This window comes from Misgurnus anguillicaudatus, chromosome 21 (genome assembly GCF_027580225.2).
Source record: "Misgurnus anguillicaudatus chromosome 21, ASM2758022v2, whole genome shotgun sequence".
NCBI classification, from domain to species: domain Eukaryota; kingdom Metazoa; phylum Chordata; class Actinopteri; order Cypriniformes; family Cobitidae; genus Misgurnus; species Misgurnus anguillicaudatus.
The window spans coordinates 1,998,639-2,014,710 of NC_073357.2; the positions used below are offsets into that span (position 1 = coordinate 1,998,639).

The following is a 16,072-nucleotide window of genomic DNA, read 5'->3' on the forward strand; positions in this document are numbered from 1 at the left end:
AAAAGAATAGAAAATTTTGCATAGAATAAAAACATTTAACAGGATTAATTGTAAATAATAGTTTATTTGTTCATGTACTTAAAGTAAACAGGCGTTAGTGTGTTTGAATTTGAGTGCATCACAATCAATTTCGGCTATTTACCTAATTTAAGACCAGGAAATGAAATCCTATTTGCTCAAAGGCACTATAGAGAAAGTTATGCCGGCACACAGGGATGCTTTTAAAATTTTAGACTTACGCCGCCTATACAGAACAGTCAGAAAATTATGGTTCATGATGCTGAGTGTCACCCACATTATGTCACAAATCAGATCCGAGGACTGGTTTGTGTTAATAAATCTAAAGGATGCCTATTTTTACATATCGATTTTTCCTGCTCACAGAATCTTAGGTTTGCTCTTGAGGGCATGGCATACCAATATCGGGTCCTTCCCTTCGGCCTAGCTCAATCCCCTCACATATTTACAAAATGTGTAAATGCTGCCCTGGCGTTTTTAAGGCATTCGCATATTAATTTATATTTACTATTGGCTAATATTAGCCTAGTCAGCACAGATGACAGCCCCCTGTTAGAGCATTAGAAGAGTATGTGAGAAGTTCTTCTCTGTAGAAAATGTTTGATCAATGTTTTGTTTGTTTTGGAAGTTGTAGACACATACAATACATAAAATTAAAGAACAGATCCTCTGCTTTCAAGCAAAACAAACTTGTTTCATCCTACCTTCATTTGTTCTCTTTTTATCACCTCTCAAATATGGGTAGGTTTCTTCAAAAATAGCTGAAATAATAAATTTTTTTGAACTGTTTGCTCTAAGGGGATACTTCTGCCGTTTATAGGTTGGGTAAGAGTCCCACCTGGTGGATAATAGCGAAAATACGGATTGCCGGAAAAACCCGTCATTGACAGGGAAGCGTTTTCTCATATTTGACGAGTTAACTCGTCAATGGCGGGGAAAGAGTTAACAAGGGCCAACCCCCTTCCAAGCAGACCATCAGTAATTGAATTGTGGAAGCTTTTTTGCTAGCTTGTGAGGTGCGCAGATTGCCTTCACCTCTGTTAGTCAGGGCACATACTACTAGAAGTATGGCATCTTCTCAGGCCCTCATCCAATATGTGTGTGATGCTGCAGGGTGATCCACACGACATACGTTTATGAGGTACTACAGGTTGGACCTATCATCCTTACCTGGAAACCAGATTCGTATGTCCTGATCTGTGCATAACACCTTCACACAGGAGAGACACAATCTTTATGGCATAGCGGGCATTTCGTTCCCAAAGTGTAATTTCTTGGTTAAGACTGTAACCTCTGTTCCCTGAGATAGGGAACAAGACGCATTGTCTCATTGCCATAAATTCTTGTGCCTGTTGCGCTTGCTTTATTTTTCCTAAAGCTGTAATGCACTGTTTGCAATTCCCTTTTATGCCTTACGGTATCACCTATAAGACGGACTAGTTTTATAAATTATTCAGATGCACGAATGCTGGTGGTGTTCCCAAAGTGTCATTTCATGATGCAGCATCTCGTTCCCTATCTTAGGGAACAGAGGTTACAGTAGAAACTGAGACTTTTTCCAGCTTGCATTTTTGCTCTGCTTTGTTTAGAAACTTTGATTTGTGGTCATTTAGGATCAGGACAGCAGGAGAGCTAAAGTAAGTAAATCTCTTTTGATAATATTTAATGATCACTTAATTTGTATAAAGATTTTTGGAATTGTTAATGATTAAATTGATGGTAATGATTTTATAGGAAATCCCAGGATTTTTAGAGGTTAAGCTGTGTTGAATGCACCATACCTTTTGTCCCAAAAGCAGTAAAAGCACATACAAAATCAGAGGTATCTACTATGCAAAAACTGACCACTGAAACTATAAACATACTTGTTATAAATGCAGAGGTGTCTCTTAAACCAACATTTAATAGTACAACTGGGCTCAATATTGATCATCCCGCAGCTCACACAAACATCACAACCGATGCAACAACAGACAAACTTTGTTGAAAATGTAAAAGTTAACTGTTAGGTGGTGTTGTGCCTTTTGACTTTGCTTTAATTATAGAAAAACTTTCTTTATCGCTTCATTAAAATGTACAGAGATCTTTGCCTGTTTTAATAAAAAATAATTTCTTTCCTTCTCCAAAGACAGTCTGTTCATTCAGAAAGTATCATTAGTACATGGACCTGTGGATATAAAACATTAAGACTTTAGGAACAATAAATACACTTTTGTTTTAATGTAATGTAGATTTTGATAGGATTTATTGTTGTTGTTGTGTAAACATACTTACCCAGCTTAGTCTCCGGTTTGACCTCCTGAGGGAGTTTTGTCCAGGTCAATGTGAAAACAGAGAATCCTTCAGAAATCAGAGTGGTCTTCATCTAAAATAAAAAACATTACTGTTAAAAATATACACAGGCTATACTGAAGCCTTTTTCAATCCGAAGGCTGTAGCCTCCAAAGGTCGCATATGCAGGCTGCATACGTCCTTAAGCCTGGTTTATTTCAGTTAATTAAGCATAACATTCACAAGTTTTACTGTTGGTGTTAAGAGCTTCTTGCGGTATCAGCCGTTCACCTCTAGCGTTGCCGGCTACCCTGAACAGCTTCAACATTTACAAGAGCAGTTTCCTTTAAAAGAGCTGCACAGGGGGTTTTGCGTCTTTTTAAAGACAGCATTTCTCCCGTGTGTTTCTAAATGCAGTGGATTTCTGGTGGCTACAGATGGTTACAGTCGCTGCCTGACATGCTTGGGATTGGCACACACGGGCACATGACTACCGCAGTCTTGAGGTCTAGTTCCCATCCTGATGCCCTGGTCAATAAGGGGCAGGCTGCGTAATAAGGGCTGTAATTACGATTACAATGAGGCCCCTCACTCATCAAGGCTGCAGCCAGTTGAGATGTGGAGGGAAACGAGCAGGCTACCTATGGGTACACCGTCCCTATCCTTCGGGTCTCTTGTGGATGACCGTATGTCAGTTGCGGCACCGGCTGATGAGTTCATTGGCTCCGCAGACGAGGATGCGTTGCCACCTTCGGGACAGGTGGCATGATCTTAATCCGACCCGGAAATGATGGCTATGCTCGGCCGGCTGGCCAGGCAGGTCGGACTTGACGGGGCTTTGCCACCAAGTTGGTATTTGGTTCCTTGGGGAAGCTGCCTCTGCACACCATGGCATTATTGCAAATCCATCAGACTTATGCCCTGAAGGATCTGCAGGAGGGTAGTCATGACCCTGCAATTCTGGCTGAGCTGCACACTGTGATAGACCTGGCGACCAAAGTTATGTCCCAGTCTCTGGGCCGTGCAATGTCCACATTGGTGGTCCAGGAACAGCACCATCTTCCTAAATGCCCCGTATACCAGGCCGGCCTCTTCAGCAACACAGTCCAGAGCTTTGCTCAGCAATTTTTGATCACCCAAAAGCAGATTTAGTCACATCCTGCCCCAGCAGAAAGCTGCTGCACCCCATCGTCTGCCAGCCCCATGCAGCAGCAACCACAGTCTAAACAGTGTTGTGGAGCCAGGTGTGGAAACGCCCCCCAGCCCATCTAACTGCCCGTGAAACCTGTCAGCAAATGCAAGTGGCCCTGAGAAGGGCGACCTAGAGATGGCGAAGACTGCTCATCGGGATGTTGTGTTGAGGGGCATCCAGTCCACTGCTGTGAAACATGCAGATGATCACGTCTTACGTGCAAAGATTGCGGGCCTATTGGCAAATGATGCAATAGACCCGGTCCCTCCAACCGATATAAGGTCAGGCTTTTACAGCCCTTACTTCATTGTACCCAAGAAAGGTGGTGGGTTACAACCGATCCTGGATCTGTGTAAGCTGAAGAAAGCACTTCAAAGGATGTTGTTTAAAAATGTTTAAAAGTCCGCACAGACAGCTAGGCCAGCATATGCAAATACGGCATGCCTCTTTCTAAGCAGATTGGTCTCTCTAGCAAGTTCCCAATTCGTCTGTTATCGACATCAACGTCTCCATTCCCTACCTTCAGATGACACGTTTAATTTTCACCCCATTATGTCATGATACTGACCCTTTATTAGAAAAGTTTTCAACGTAATGACATCACACACAGCATGTGTCATAACAGTTAGAGTGAATCATCGAATCATATAAAGCACAGTGAATCTTTCAGAGCATAGTGAATCATTTAGGGCACAGAGAATCAACCAGAGCTCAGTGAATTTATCAAAGCTGAGTAAATCATTTAGAGCTCAGAGAATCATTCAGAGCTCAGCGAGTCATTCAGAGCTCAGTGAATCAGTCAAACTCTTAAAATGTCTTTCTAACCTCATTAAGAACTTTGTTACTCTCTGCTGGATTGGACATATCGAGACTGGAGGTAAAGTTTATCCTCATAACCCCTTTTTTGACTGGAAAACACAAACAAAGAGACAAATTGGGTTATTGTAAAGTTTCCAAGAGGATCTAATTCACTTGTCATCACTTCTGTACATTGTATTAAAGAATTTCCCCAAAAAAAATCTTAAAGGGAAACTTCACCCATTTGCATTAAGCTTTGTAACGATAGAACCCCAGTCATGTTTTTGAATGGTCGTGCACCATTCCCTCAGTTTCTCCTGAGAGGGGAGAAATGCTGATTTCAGTGAGGCACTTCCTTCTTTCAATGATGTAAAAATCGTCATTTTGCGTCATTGAAAGAAGGAAATCCTGTATCTCTATTGAGTGTGAAAGACTACAGACACTCAATCCTCATTTTTCCAAGGTGGGGGTTATGGGTGGGACCCACTCACGCTTCAGACCAATTACAGATAAGTGGGTGGGACTTACGAAAATATACGAACACAGACGGGAAAAAAACGATCAGCCGCCATCTTTATGCTAAGCTAAGCTAAACAGAAGTTGTGGAGCGAGCCAGAATTCATGTTACAATAACAGTGGAAGTTAATCAATATTACATGGAAGAGGGTGATTTTACAAGCGTGATGCTCTAATCCGCTGTACATTGCACCTTTATGAGCCACAATACTGCAAAGAGCTGAGGCAGATGTAGGAACAGAAGCCCGAGGAGTAGGCCGGAGCCTGGGCGTCGGCTGGGTAGAGGAGCCCGGTGAAGACGCAGCAACCATCGGCCTCTGCTGCGTAGAGAAGCTTGGACAGACTACTGCCTGTATTCTCGCTGTGCTTGCTTTATTACATTTCTGCATCAGATAAGGATATGGACGTTTGTTTGGTGAAGGTTTCTAGACAAGAGAGGAACTTTGCACGCGTTTGGAATGTTTATTTCACGGACATGTTTCGGTTTACGAGCAGACGCGTTGCGGAGTATATAGGCTTGGACGGACTCGCGCCGTTTGCTTTCGGTTTAACATTTCTGGATCAGATAAGGATATGAACGTTTGTTTTGTGAATGTTTCTGGTCGCGTGCTTATTTCAAAGACGTGTTTCGGTTTACGAGCACAAGCTCCAAGAGCTGAGGCAGCGCGTGTGTGGAGATATTATGCAGGGGACACGTTTGTGTGGAGGATGCAGGGATAAACGGACGTCTGACTAAAGTGAGTGTTAATATTTTCTTTGTTATACTAACGTGGCATTTATGTACACAATAGCATATCTGAGCGGTGTTTTATATGTCTATATTGTGAGAGCAGTGAGGCTGATATTACACAGATGTAATTACAGTACACAAGAGACAAAAAGAAAATTGGTAAAACTAAATAAACATTAAAAATGCATACCCTTTTTTTAACTACTTGAAAAGACATTTGTACTGCGGATCTGAAACCGCACGTTACTGTTTAAATAAGACTTTGCTACACACCAGGCCAGAGTGTTATTGTGTGTAACACAATGTAACATCACGTTTTAAAGTAAATCATGATTGGTGTCTGTCAGACACAGTGGTGGTGGCTATTTTCTTTGTTTTACTAACGTGGCATTTATGTACATAATAGCATGTCTGAGCCGTGTTCCGATTAATGGGAGTGGCTTGCAGAGCTGTGCATTGTGGTGCATAGTGGCAGTTGTAGTTTTTCATACAAATGCGCTCTAAAGTCACATTTTGTCTTTTCTCTGTCAAATAGGCACAAAATTCTACATTTATGTTACATTTTGACTACAAATATGACTCACTTTCCATAAAGATTAATGTTCCTATCGGTGAAATGGCCCTTTAAATCGTCATAATAAACAGCTAAAGGAATAAAAAAATCATCATTATGCACTAGGCCCTGGGGGAAGTAATAACTGTAAGCAAATGTTGTCCTTTTTTGAGTGAGATATTGACCAACTCATCCTCACAGAACTACAAATAATAATAACAAATTTTACTTCTTATCATCTGGTTAACACCGCTTAGTTTCAATGGGCATAAAAGTTAACAAAAGACATAATAGCCTGAGTTGTGCAGTGGATGCATCCCAAACATATGATGGGAAGAATTAGGTGAAAGTGTGACATGCTTGTCAAGTATGCAACACGTATTTGAAATGTGACCTCTGCATTTAACCCTGTAGTGAACACAAACACACACACCTGGACAGCGCTCGGGTAGCAATTGGGGTTAAGGCGCCTTGCTTATGGACACACAGTCGCTACCTGCCAGCTACAAGACTCGAACCCGCAACTCTCGGGCCACAAGCCCGACTCTCTAGTTACTAGGCTAAGACTATTTTTGCATTAATATTTACTAAGCAGTAACTTTAGGATGCAGGACACACGGTGTTGCACACTGATCTAGGGTCAAGGTTAATTTACAATAGTACAGTATAACTGCCTGTAAAGCCGCTTTGAAATGTATTGGGTAGAGTGACATTATGCTTACCTTTTAAAACTTCCTATGGAAAATTACCTTTTGTACTATACACCTGTACATCACAAAGGGTGAGAATTTTCGAACTTCCAGGTATAATGAAGTTCACGTATCGTCCATTCATGTCACCACAGGACACAGATACGGACTGACCCGTTGCCACACCATACAGCACAGCACATCTGAGAGAGAAAAAACAACAATCCACAGTTTTATGTCCATCTGCATTTTAACTCTTTCACAACCTGCATTTTATTACAATGTTTCCAGTCAGTGGCAACATTTTTTATGATTTTCACAAAGTTCTAATGCTCTTCAGACATTTTTCTTCTTTCAGTATATAAACATACAATATGAAGAAACAGATCCTCTGCTTTTACACAAAAACAAATTTAAAAAATGACTTTTTTGGTAGGTTTCTTCAAAGATACCACATTTTAAACAAAAAGCTGAGATAATTAAATTTTTGTTAAAGGCTTTTGTTAAAGATAAGATTCAGAACGATGATCCAAACCTATACCGAGTATTTACTGCTTTTGGATCTGTAAAATGCTGAAATACCCCAAATGCCAATTGTCCAGCTGCGGCTCTCTGCAATGCTTTCACTTTCAGGTCTCAATTTCCCCTTCACACAGACATTCCTGCGGTTTGCTTTTGAGGGATGAGCTATGGGAGAAGGGCCTTGGCACAATTAATGACTGGCTTATTTTAGTTCACTCTCGAGAGCATTTGTGTGCTCTGAGGGACCTAGTGCTCTAGCACATACAACGTTTGGGCCTTCAGGCCAACTGGGAAAAGAGCGAGGTCTCCCCTGCCCAGAGCATTTCTTTCCTAAGTTTCAAACATTTTCCTGAGACCCCAGCACAGCAATGTGCCCAAGGCTCCAACCACTCTCCTTTGGGACAAGGTAGTTAGCCTCCAGGGCCTGTCTTTTGATCTAATCCAGCCCAGTCCATCTTGCATTACCCAGACCGCAGGCAGAGTTCTTTTGCTCTGTTCAGCTCCTGTCTGTTTGGAGATCCACAATAGGAGAAGGCTATCTCTGTGGGTCACTATTGCCCTTTTTTGCCATACAAACCCCAGAATTTGCCCATCCTCCGGGAGATTCGGGCTCATTTAACCTCCACATCACTGACTGACCGCTGATCCGGCCAATCCTAGTCAAACTCCTAGTGTCACATCATTTGTTTTTCTCAAGTCACGTTTGATCTTTCGGGACATGTCTGGCGAAACTGGCATGAATGGCCACCCTAGCATTGTGTTAATGAAGATTTCACTTCAAACTGTCATTACGTCTGTGGTCACCCATGAATTTAAAATCGTTTAATCTTAAACCCAGATTAAATTAAGGTTTATTGCAAACCTTTTTATATCAAACTGCAAACCTTGTTTAAAATAATCAAGGTTACATTTAGGCGCAACACTACTTGAATTGAAACCAAAATCAAATCACAAGATTATTGCACATTTAGACGTAATGTTAAATTCCCTCTCATGTACGTCTTCACCGGAGGATAGAATGTTACAATTTGACATTTTTATGAAATGTAAGTAAAACCGTGGTAAACCTAGTAAAACCTTGCAAATGAGCAAAAAATAAAATAACATTTACAAAAAGAACTAATACTACACTTACTGTAAGAAGTGAAAATTCGCTGATATTATAACATATTTGTTTATTTGTACATTTAAGGGCCTTTCACACTGTTCTTAACTCTGGATTATCTTCATTCTAAAGACAGCTGAAGCAGGTTTAGCACTGCTTTTGCACCTTTAGCTTTCATCTTTACCTTTATATAAATACACAGTAATAACTTAACCTGGGATTATCGTTGCCATTGTTCTCCAAAGAGTTTCCGATACGGATTTCTGCTCCGTCAAGTCGATACCCACAGCAGTCTGGTCTGTTAGTGATGAAAACTCTAGAGATGTAGTAAGAATCCAGAAGATCCAATCTCCACCAAGGGTTACTAGTTGTGATTGCAGTATGGGTGCAGGTTAAAGGTGAAGTGTCAATAGCCCTTTCTGCTTCACCATAAATCGCTGTGGATGACTGTACAGTCCGTCCTCCTAATGCCAGATTCTCTAGAAAAGATTGAAAAAGGAAGAGTCAATCTGGATTGAAATAGAAATGCTGACTCTTTTCGTAACTCTTAATTCTGCTTTACAACCCTGTGCATTTATAAAGAAAGTGTGTGTTCCTGTAGCTCAATTAGTAGAGGATTGTATTAGCTGTGCAAAAGTCATGGGTTCAATACCAGGAACTCAAATACTGATCAAAGAAATGTACAAATTGAATGTACTGCAAATTGCTTTGGATAAAAGCATCATCTGCCAAATTCATCTGTGTAATGTCTTCAATGAGTAAATCTGGACATAAACCAACCAATTAAAATCTATGAGGAATCCTCAATGATATGTTATGATTTGTCTCAACAGTTATAAAGAGGTTTTTAGTTCTTACCTTCCTCCTGGGCAGAGCTGGCATGTGTAGTGGTGAAAACTCCTACACCTAAAGCAAAATGTAAAACATAAACTGGCACTCAAAAGGAAAATTTACCCAAAAATGAAAATCCTGTCATCATTTACTCACCCCCAGGTTGTTCCAAACTTTCTTTGTTCTCTGCTGAACACAATTAAAGAGATATTTTGAAGAATGTTTGCAACCAAGTAGATCTGGGGCGTTGATGATTTCCAAAGTAGAAAAAATAAAAATAATACTATGGAAGTCAATGAGGAATAAGCCCCAGATCTGTTTGGTTATTACGATTTTTCAAAAAAAATTTAATTGTGTTCAGCAGAACAAAGAAATTGACATTATTTATACAGGTATTTAATTTTACATTATTGTACACATTTATACAGGTTTATAACAACTTAAGGCGCACTCACATTAGTCTAACCTAACCAAACCGTGCCCCAGCACGATTGTCCCCCATCCCTACTCCCCCAGAACCACGCATTCACGCTGTACTATGAGCGATCCGAGCCTGGGCATGCTTTCGTCATTAGGATCACTGTATGATTGTTTAGAAGAAAACAGGAAGTTAAGTGCTCTCTTAACACTGGAACCCATCGTAATGTTAAGTCTGTGTTTTTTATTTGGAGTCGTTTGGTGTGTGATGACACACAGCCCTCTCATATTGCTTAGTTGATCTTGCGCATGTGCAGTTAAGACATTTACATAACCAAGCTGCGCGCATTAGAAGGTTTCCACAAAGGCAGATGAAGGTGAGTGATCACGCAATTTACATATCTCCTTTTGAACCCCGCTTTGGCGATCTGCGATCACACTGCGCGCTCCGCATCTGACCCCAAGTGAACTGCACTTGAGTCCAACTCTGCAAGCCTGCCCGGGCACAATGAACCCAACCGTGCCTGGACACTAGGGATGTGCCCGAAGCCGAATACATTATTTGGAAGGGCACGGATAATGCCTTCAAAACAAATAACGAATTCACTCATGAGTACATAGCTTTTACATACCAGTTCCTTTAAAATTCATTATCATTTTCTGAGTGCAAAAGGTTTCAAGCTTTCACTAGCTTTTTCAAATAAAAAAATTTGAAAATGTTTTAAATTACCATGTTATTTGTAGACCAGATGCATATTGATCCAAATGAAGGACTAAAATGCATAGCAGACCTGCACCTTGTTCTCTTACTCCAGTTTCCAAAAAATACTGCATGATACTGCAATTTAAAACATTAGCAACCCACAATGCATTGCAAAAAAACAGTACTAAACTGTATTACATAGATACAAAAGATTACTGTTGAAATTTGTCTGTAAATGTAACATATTGCTCAAAGTGCATTGGGTTTTTTTACAGTATGTTTAAAGGGAACATTTTTGCCATATTTTAACATCCTTTTTACAGTGAAATCTCAAAAATGACCCCTATGACTGGTTTTGTGGTACAGTGTCATGTATATGCTTTAGTCAGTCTCTGGGTCATGGTCTAGATTAGAAGAAGGTACGTTGTTTTGTTTTGAAAAGCACATATAACCGTGTGACCATAAAGTAATTTTTAGATGGTTACAGTTGTGTATCAATCTGGGCCGGGTTTCCCAAAAGCATCGTAAGGCTAAGTAGATCGTAAAAACGATCGTACGAATCATTTTAGAATTACGGGCCGTTTTCAAAAAGCTTCGTAGCTTAAGTAGCACTTAAAAATCATCGTAGATCTACGAGTGCTCTGGAGTAATCGTTAATTCATAAGTGCATCGTAAGTGTTACAAGGTCACCTGCAGGATAGTCTCGCGTAGCCAGACCTTCAATACTGAAGGTCTGGTGTTTTTCGCTGCTTTTTCTGGACAAAGCCCGCCCACGAGCTGTTTGACCGACATGTCAAACAACCAATCACAGTTTATTTCATCTAGCGTCACGTTTCGGACTCCCCACAATAACGAGCCGGCTGGTGAAGAAGTTTTATTTTAATCCCAATCTACATTAATATGATGAATATGAGTTTACCATTATAATCACACGCAATTTGTTTACTATGAAGTTATGCAGGTCATGTGTTATGTTGTGTGGGTCAGGAGTTTAAAAGCCATCTGTGTGGTGTCTTATGTGTTCGGACAGGCAAAAAGTGTTTTCAGACAAATTGCAAATAGGTGATTGGTACTATACACTGGTCTGATGAATGTCATGTGGGTCTTGCCTGAACAGAAACATATTGTTTTAACTATGAGGGGAGGGGACCAGGACCCGTATATTTGCCAGGCCCTGGCTTGGAGGGTCAGACTGTTTTGGAGATTTCCTCCCAGGCCGGCAGACTGGGTTTGGGAGGAAATCTTTGGGCGGCCTCGGCTTATTATTTTGTCCGGAAAATAAAAGTCTATCTCTTGAAATCAGAACCTAAGACTGAAGATTGTTTCATTTGAGGAAAAGGAAAACCACAACATTTGGTGCCGAAACCCGGGATAGACAGGAGCTGGACAGTCACACCACCTGGGCAAACCTGACGAGCAACACAAACAACGTATGGCCATATACAAGGTAAGCACTTTTTGCTTATTTTTTAGGTTTGTGTTGTTGGCCAGACTTTGCTCAATGTGGTGAGAAATTTAAGCTCTTCTAAATTTAAGAACCATATAGGTGAACTGGGTTTTGATTTCAAGGGTACAATCTAATTAAGGCATGCATGCATGAATCTGTGTTAATTACTTTGGCTTTGATGATCATGGTGAATTGAAACAGATTTTAAGTAAAAGAGAACGCGTAAGAGTTTTGTATGCAAGGTTGCATATGCTGCGTCTATCGGGGAAAAGGATGACTAAGGGCTCAGTCACACCAAAAGCGTTTATGGCAGTTGCAGGCGCCTTTTTTGAATGATATTCTATGGGCAGGGCGCGTTTGCGCGCTGTTTATGCGCGCCGAGCGCCTTGCGGTTTTCTGCCACCTGCCGCGCACGCGTTTTTGAAGGAGCGCTGAGAGTGGAGGAGCGCCCGACGTCATTCGCGTCTTCCATTGTCCAATCGAATGAGGGGAGAGGCGGGCTTTACGTTGTGGCGAGGGAAGTTTACAGTTGCTTTGAAGAACCGGACTCCACTCGCTCACTCTCTCCTGCGTGTTTGTGCTCCTCTTATCCTCAAACAAGGTCAGAGCAAGCGCCCTCTTTTTAAAGTTTCTGCTAATATGACAGTTAACAGCAAAAGAGCGCTCACGCTTCAATATTTGATTGACAAGACAGCTGACTCGGTGGTTGCTTAGCAATATGAAAAGCCGCGCTGCACTGCTCTTTTTTAAAAAAGGCAGTGCGTCGCGCCTTGCGTTTGCAAGCGTTTAAAGCGCTTTTGGTGTGACTGAGCCCGTAGAGGTTTAAGTAAAAGAGAACGCGTAAGAGTTTTGTATGCAAGGTTGCATATGCTGCGTCTATCGGGGAAAAGGATGACGTAGAGGTTTAAGTTAAGAGAACGGATAAGAGTTTTGTATGCAAGGTTGCATATGCTGCGTCTGTCAGTAAGTGGATGACGTAGAGGTTTAAGTTAAGTGAACGGATAAGAGTTTAAATCGTTATGTGAATTAACGATTGGTTATTTGTTGAATGATTTGTGTTTGAGTGTGTATGTATGCAGCTGCATAATGTGTGTTAGTGAGAGAAATGTGAACGTGAATCTGGTAAAGCAAGGAGAGGCTTTCCCTTAGGCAGTTGGGCTGTTAAGGGGGGTATATCCTGTGAGTATAGGGTAAATTACTATGTTAGAGTGTGGAAGAATGAGCCCTAAAAAAATAAATAAATAAATAAATAAATGCTAATGGGTTACTACTGAAAAGTGGTTGGGTTAACAATTTGGTTTATAAGTTATCAAACATACATTTGAAATTTAAGGTTTGGTAAAAACAATTGACATCAGATGGGACATCAAAAGGAGCACAGAACCTGAGACCACAGCTGGCTTTCTCAATGGACAATGCAATCAGGTGGCCACCTACAGAGATGAGCAGTTTTGCTTGTTTAAAGATTGTATTGTTCACCTGAGATGGCTCGGGGTGGTCAAATCACAAATGCTGGTCAAATCACAAATGCTCGTCCAAATTTAAGAATAAAAGGGGAAATTAAAAGATTACTAGATTAAATGATAAGAATAAAGGGTTTCATTTTCAAAAGGAATGTGTGCTAGGACAGATGATGGTTTATTGAGTGAATGAGTTTTATTTTTGTCGTTGAGTGGCTTGGATAAAGATTTAATGTTAAGTTGAGAAAATGCCTAAGAAGTTTCTCGAACCTGAGTGTTATCGTGTCGGGGCAGACACGTTGGGGTTCGGAGAAAAGAGTTATTAAGTCCTGCAGGTCAGGTACGGTCTATGTGTTATTTGTTTTGTTGTTTTGGAAGGCCCGGGCTGATGAGAGATATTGTTTTTGTTTTATTTGTCATGTCGGATTGGTAAATTGTGTAAGTGAATCTTTTCCACGTTGACTGAAGTGTAGTGGAAAGATGAACTTGGCCAGGTAGTCTAGATAGAGTTGTTTTATTTTATTTGTGTGAGAATGCAATGTGTCTGTGCTAGAAAGAGTCTGTGGGTGGGAATGTATGAGATGGAAAGAGTGGGGGCTGAGTGAGCAGTGGGTGTGTCTTTCTTCTGCTGCTCTGTAGAGAGCACAGAGAGGTGTTGTGTTACAGGAGTGAAGATTGTTTAAAACTATAAAAAAGGAGATAAAGTTTGAAAATATGAGTAAGAGTATGAATAAGAGACAGTTATAAATGCTGGGTATTAAAGATTAGATTTGAAGACATTGTGGTTCTGAGGTATTGTAGCCAAAAATATTAGTTTTTACAGTGAAGTATAAAGCTAATTCTAGAAATTAAATAATTCGTTTAAATGATTGATTAAAATAAAAAAATTGTGCTCAATAGGAAAAGATTGCTAGTCCAAAAAAGGACAGATGTTGGTGATGGTATTTGATTCTATTTGACAAAACACTACAAAATATTATAAAGGAAATTTTATTTTAAAGACACATTGGAAATCTAAGTAACAATTTGGGGAATATATAAATTGGATAAATAAAAACAATAAGTTTGTGAAGTGGTTAAATGAGAAATAATTATAAAATATAAGGTGTGTTATATTGCAAAGAAAAGATTATGGCAGTCACATTAATGGAAAAATAAGGATTAAACTATTGTTGTGTGGAGAATTAGAAAATAAAATAATTGGAGTTCAAATGAGGAAACATTTGATGTGGCATTGTGTGAGGAGAAATACAATTAAATAAAAATATAAACTAATGAAAGATAAGAGGAGATAATTAACAGACAAAGAAATGCTCAAAGGGAGAAGGAGAGAAAGAGAGAGAGAGAGAGAGAGAGAGAAAGGGAGGGGGAAGGTCAACTCCCATAGCTCGAGGGAATTGGGGGATTAAGCTAAATCTAGCAGGAAGACAGAAGTAAAGCTTTGAAAGAAAAACAACAAATTATAGGAAAATAGTGGAGACCAAGTTATTAAAGGTGGAAATAAAGAGAAAAATAAAAAGGACAGGAAAATTATTAAAAGGTGAATGACACAGATAAATTATACAAAGATAAATTATTACAAAATGAAAAGGAGTCTTCATCTGATGATTGAAGGTGGTCACAAAATAAAATTTATTTTAAATTAAAAGGCAATATTTTGCAATGGGTTAAGTTAAACATTGAAAGGCTGAAAGCTCTCATCCTTTGACATTCAAGAAAGTGAATAAAAGCTGGCGATGAAAAGACAATGGCAAAAACTGTGTGACATCAAAGTGTTGGAGTTGCAAAGACAGGAGAACTCATAAACTGGACTGCGAACACATCCTACAGGAATGGGACTATAACTTATCTCAAGCAGTGATGGGGGCACTGCACAATGTTCTGAAACAATGTTCAGAAAAAAGACTGAGTGGAGTCCAGAGAGACCCACAAAGACAATATTGTTCTTGGAGACAAGAGAAAAACTGGACTATAATTTTTCATTTTCATACGAGCCTTTGAGTGAAAAAGGGGAAAGAGTAAACAGCCGTTCAATGTTTGGCTATAGGACCTTATAACTGTAGGGACACATACAATCTTTAGGTGAAAATCAGCTAGACAAATTTAAAGGCTGATCAAGAACTTATGTTGTTAGGTGTGACTACCTTTTCTGAAATCAATCAGACTCCTATTAATCTGACAGGAAGAAATGCATAATGAAAATTGGGGGGTTTGAATTTGGTATTCTACAGAGGAAGTTAGAACTCCAATGATGGTACTAAGCTAAAAAGCAAATATAAATGGCATCGAACAGCTATGGCAGAAAGGAAAATAAAATAGATAAAAGAAATAAATTGAAAAAACACCATAGGATACTATAATAGGTAAACAAGAAAAAGCTGTGAGAATAGGAAAAAGAAATAACTAATTATTGTAACAAACATACGATTTAAGGAAATACATCTAAGTTTTATCTAGTCACGATTTAAGAGCAATTAATGACAAGAAAAGATTGATGATCCAAAAATGTACATACTTTGCTTACAAGTGTTTCTCCATTTGATAAACATTTTTACTGTGAATTATGATTTGCATAAGAAGTAGATACTTGCATTTACGTATTTAATTATAAGGGAAAATATTATACAGGTTTAGAATGGATGAACTACTATTACAACATGCGGAAAGTTAATTTGGTTGATTATTGCTAAAAAGTTGATAAAATGATTGGTTGTTATTGAGTTATAGGGACACAGGAGAACAGTTGATTTGCCAGCATGGACAAACAGATGTGGAAGCTAAAAAAGGCCTCAGAGTGTCAGGAGATCTTCTTAGATTGTA

At 39.7% G+C, this 16,072-nt stretch overlaps 1 protein-coding gene across 1 annotated transcript; it reads right to left on the reverse strand.

Moving 5' to 3' along the window:
* Positions 1 to 1,412: 1,412 nt before the first annotated feature.
* On the reverse strand, positions 1,413 to 9,727 carry LOC129444772 (fucolectin). The gene is made up of 7 exons (XM_073859741.1): positions 9,697 to 9,727; positions 9,253 to 9,300; positions 8,609 to 8,873; positions 6,828 to 6,970; positions 4,307 to 4,389; positions 2,293 to 2,383; positions 1,413 to 2,185 (listed from the first exon to the last, which is right to left on the reverse strand). Exons 1-7 carry the CDS (start codon positions 9,725 to 9,727, stop codon positions 2,160 to 2,162), a joined length of 687 nt encoding a protein of 228 aa, XP_073715842.1. The 3' UTR covers positions 1,413 to 2,159.
* Positions 9,728 to 16,072: the final 6,345 nt, after the last annotated feature.

What these genes read in the sequence shown, in the direction of transcription:
- LOC129444772 (XM_073859741.1), bottom strand. Translation starts at nt 9,727, where the DNA reads ATGGGGGACAATCGTGCTGGGGCACGGTTTG. An exon ending in TCGTGCTGGGGCACGGTTTG is followed by an intron (nt 9,301 to 9,696) that starts GTTAGGTTAGAC and finishes ATTTTGCTTTAG; the next exon opens with GTGTAGGAGTTTTCACCACT. An exon ending in GTAACAAAGTTCTTAATGAG is followed by an intron (nt 2,384 to 4,306) that starts GTTAGAAAGACA and finishes TTTTTATTTTAG; the next exon opens with ATGAAGACCACTCTGATTTC.